Here is a 2,937-nt window from a genome sequence, read left to right as displayed (position 1 = left end):
CGATTACTAACCGTGTATCTACATGCAACTTTGCCAAAATACCAGTTACCACTTCCAAGTACATACCTATTTGCATGGACTGGTTAAAATTTATTTCAAAATGGATCAAAAATTGAAATAACTTTTACCAAATCTCCTATACGTAGCATATCAATAGTTCAACTAAGTAAATTGGCAAATTTGCTTACAATTTCCATGCAGGAAATACACGTGAACGTTTTCTATCTTTATTAAAAAATCATAAATAAAATTTCACGATTGCGTGTGTTTATTATTTTACTTACTTTGTTCTTCATTTTACTTTTATTTTATTTTACTTTTTATGCACTGATAAGTACGTTCACGCGTGCGCGGTTTGTTGCAAAAAATCATTTTCACTTGTTAAATCTTGGTGGCCTCCTCAATCGTGGAATCAGTTCTGCTCTTACTGTCCTGGCATAATTTGGAGCAGCATATTGATCTGTTACGGCGATTGGACTCTGCAGGCTTTGTATAAACATCGGTGAGTCCTGCAATTGCCCCACACCCGCGGCTTGATATTGATATTGACTATTTGCTATATCCGCCGTCGGATAATGATTAGGTTGCACGAATTGAGGAGGATTATCATACTGCGGATACGGAATGGAACTTTCTGCAGAGAATTGTGGGATTACTGGGTTTACATTCACTGGTGTAGTTGCAAAACTGCCAGGATCATAAGTCTGATACTGATTCAGCTGTCCAATTTGCGTTGTACTAAATGGGGGTGACTGAGGAAACTGAGAAGTATCGGGAAATAGCACACTTGCAACGGTTGGTTGAGGGAAACTTTCCGGCCTAGGATAAGGCGACATATTCGCTGTAACGTTGCTTAAATTTTGAACACTAGGAATACCAGCGATCTGTGAAGTGCCATAGCTATGAAAGGTTTGTCTACTATGATCGAGATCTTTCACACCACTTTGCAAAGAACTTCCTACATTCAATTTCGATTTGGAGTTTGGACCACCAATTTCATTATGTTTAGTTCTCGCTTCTGTGACAAACGGATGACGCACATTTACGATACTTTGTGGAGCACGCAATGGTGGAAAATTTATTGGTGTCATCTTCGACGCCGGATTTTGTTGCTCTAATGCTTTCCTACCTACAGCAAACGCGGTATTATCATTCCGTGACGCTGGTCGAGACTGATGCGTACTAGAAGATGTTCCATGGTTCTCCCTGTGCATCACTTGAACAGATGATTGATTTACAAATCTCGATGATAAGTTATTAATAGTTGTGCTATTTCTCGCCTTGTAATCCTGATTATTTATGGACGATTCTTTGTAGTTAGGTTGTATTTGATAGTTCTTCACTTTCGAATCGATTTCACTAGAAAACTTTTTAGTAGAATAATCTTTGGGCTTAGAGGTACTCTCGTGAGGAACATTACCACTAACACAAGCTGCAGTAACTCCTCGTACACTACTGAAAGTAGAACTAGATTGATTTGTAGTTACAATTGATGTATTCTTTGTTAATTGTTCGTTAGATTTTAAATTCTCATTATTTCCACTATTCTTTTTGATGGATGAATTCATTCTATTTGCAGAAACTGTAACAGTTGATGTTGTAGTAACTGTACTTAATGTAGTGTCTTTACTGCCCATTGCAGTATTTACTGCTCTAACAGATAACTTTGATAATCTACTTTTGTTCCCCACGTGATCAAGTTTTTGACTGCTTTTACCCTTGTCTGATACTTGATTATTTGGTAAAATTTTGGAATCTGTACTATTATTCTGATTTTTGGACAGCAAAATATTATGAGATTTACAATTGATAGTGACAGCTGGCAGGAGCAAAGCGCTGGCTCACTTTTTGGTCATGATTTTGAGATATTCCAAAGCGTTTTGAGCAGCACTAGCTTGAGCATCTTTACTAGTAACACCACAACCATAGCAAACTGCCACTGGCAAGGTAGACAGCTGCACAAGGCACTGGCATTTACCTGTAACAATTGAAAAAATATTTGCCTATTCCAATCAATATAGTATTAATCTAATTCCATATAATATTATGAACGTTCTCTTAAAGAGTACATATCTCCGATCGGCACCGAATTTTGAAGGGAGTTGATAAGGGATGAATAGATACTAAACAAAAAATATTAGTTTTTATATAGTCAGTTACCGAAAAAAATAACCAAACTTAAGCCAAACCTATTATTTAAAATTACCTAATGCAGCTTGGAAAAGAAGACTAGTAGATTTGAGATAGGGCACTCTATAGAAGCTGAGCTCAAATATTAGTACGCATCATCGGGTATTCGACACTTGGTGATTACTACTAATGCAAAGAAAACTGATTAATGATGAAATTATAATTATTTTTATTTAAAAAAAAATTTCATTCTATCAAAAGGGGTTAAAATAGTATGAATGATATCTCCAAATTACTAAATATACATTAGAGGTCAAATGTAAAAAGTTATGGTAAAAATGTCATAGGTTATGTATAAGGTGATTCTTTAATTCGTAATATTGAAGTATCTTAAAAAATATCTTGTGAGAAATTAAACCTATCAGAAAGATGTTTTTATATAAGTCGTTTGGTATGTAAAAAAACGTTATCTGGTGGAAATTATTTTTTCTGGAAATTAAATGATAATTAAAATATCAAAATCATATTCCTCTCTTTAAATCAAACTACATATTTTTTAATAATACAATAATATTTCTTACGAAAAATTCAACAACTTGTCACATAAAATCACTTATTGTTGTAAAATTCCTAAAGAATTCCTAGAAGCTAAAGTACGCCTAAATTGCTGGTTAGTTAAGATGCATGTTATGAACAGAGATCAAATTTCTTTTCTTTATTTTACAATACCAAAAAAAAAAAAAGATATATATTTCCATTTTGAAAAAATTAATTTGACTCTAAAATCACCTAAACTACTCACTTAAA

At 33.9% G+C, this 2,937-nt stretch overlaps 1 protein-coding gene across 1 annotated transcript; it reads right to left on the bottom strand.

The window, feature by feature from the left end:
- Positions 1 to 269: 269 nt before the first annotated feature.
- On the bottom strand, positions 270 to 1,658 carry LOC108554780 (uncharacterized). The gene has a single exon (XM_017910150.1). The coding sequence runs from the start codon at positions 1,635 to 1,637 to the stop codon at positions 375 to 377; it is 1,263 nt and encodes a 420-aa protein (XP_017765639.1). The 5' UTR covers positions 1,638 to 1,658; the 3' UTR covers positions 270 to 374.
- Between the last annotated feature and the right edge of the window lie 1,279 nt (positions 1,659 to 2,937).

This window comes from Eufriesea mexicana, unplaced genomic scaffold (genome assembly GCF_001483705.2).
Source record: "Eufriesea mexicana isolate 0111107269 unplaced genomic scaffold, ASM148370v2 C37886803, whole genome shotgun sequence".
NCBI lineage: Eukaryota > Metazoa > Arthropoda > Insecta > Hymenoptera > Apidae > Eufriesea > Eufriesea mexicana.
Note: the sequence above shows the minus strand (reverse complement) of the source record. Positions and strands in the feature narration are given on the sequence as shown.

What these genes read in the sequence shown, in the direction of transcription:
- LOC108554780 (XM_017910150.1), bottom strand. Translation starts at nt 1,637, where the DNA reads ATGGGCAGTAAAGACACTACATTAAGTACAGTTACTACAACATCAACT.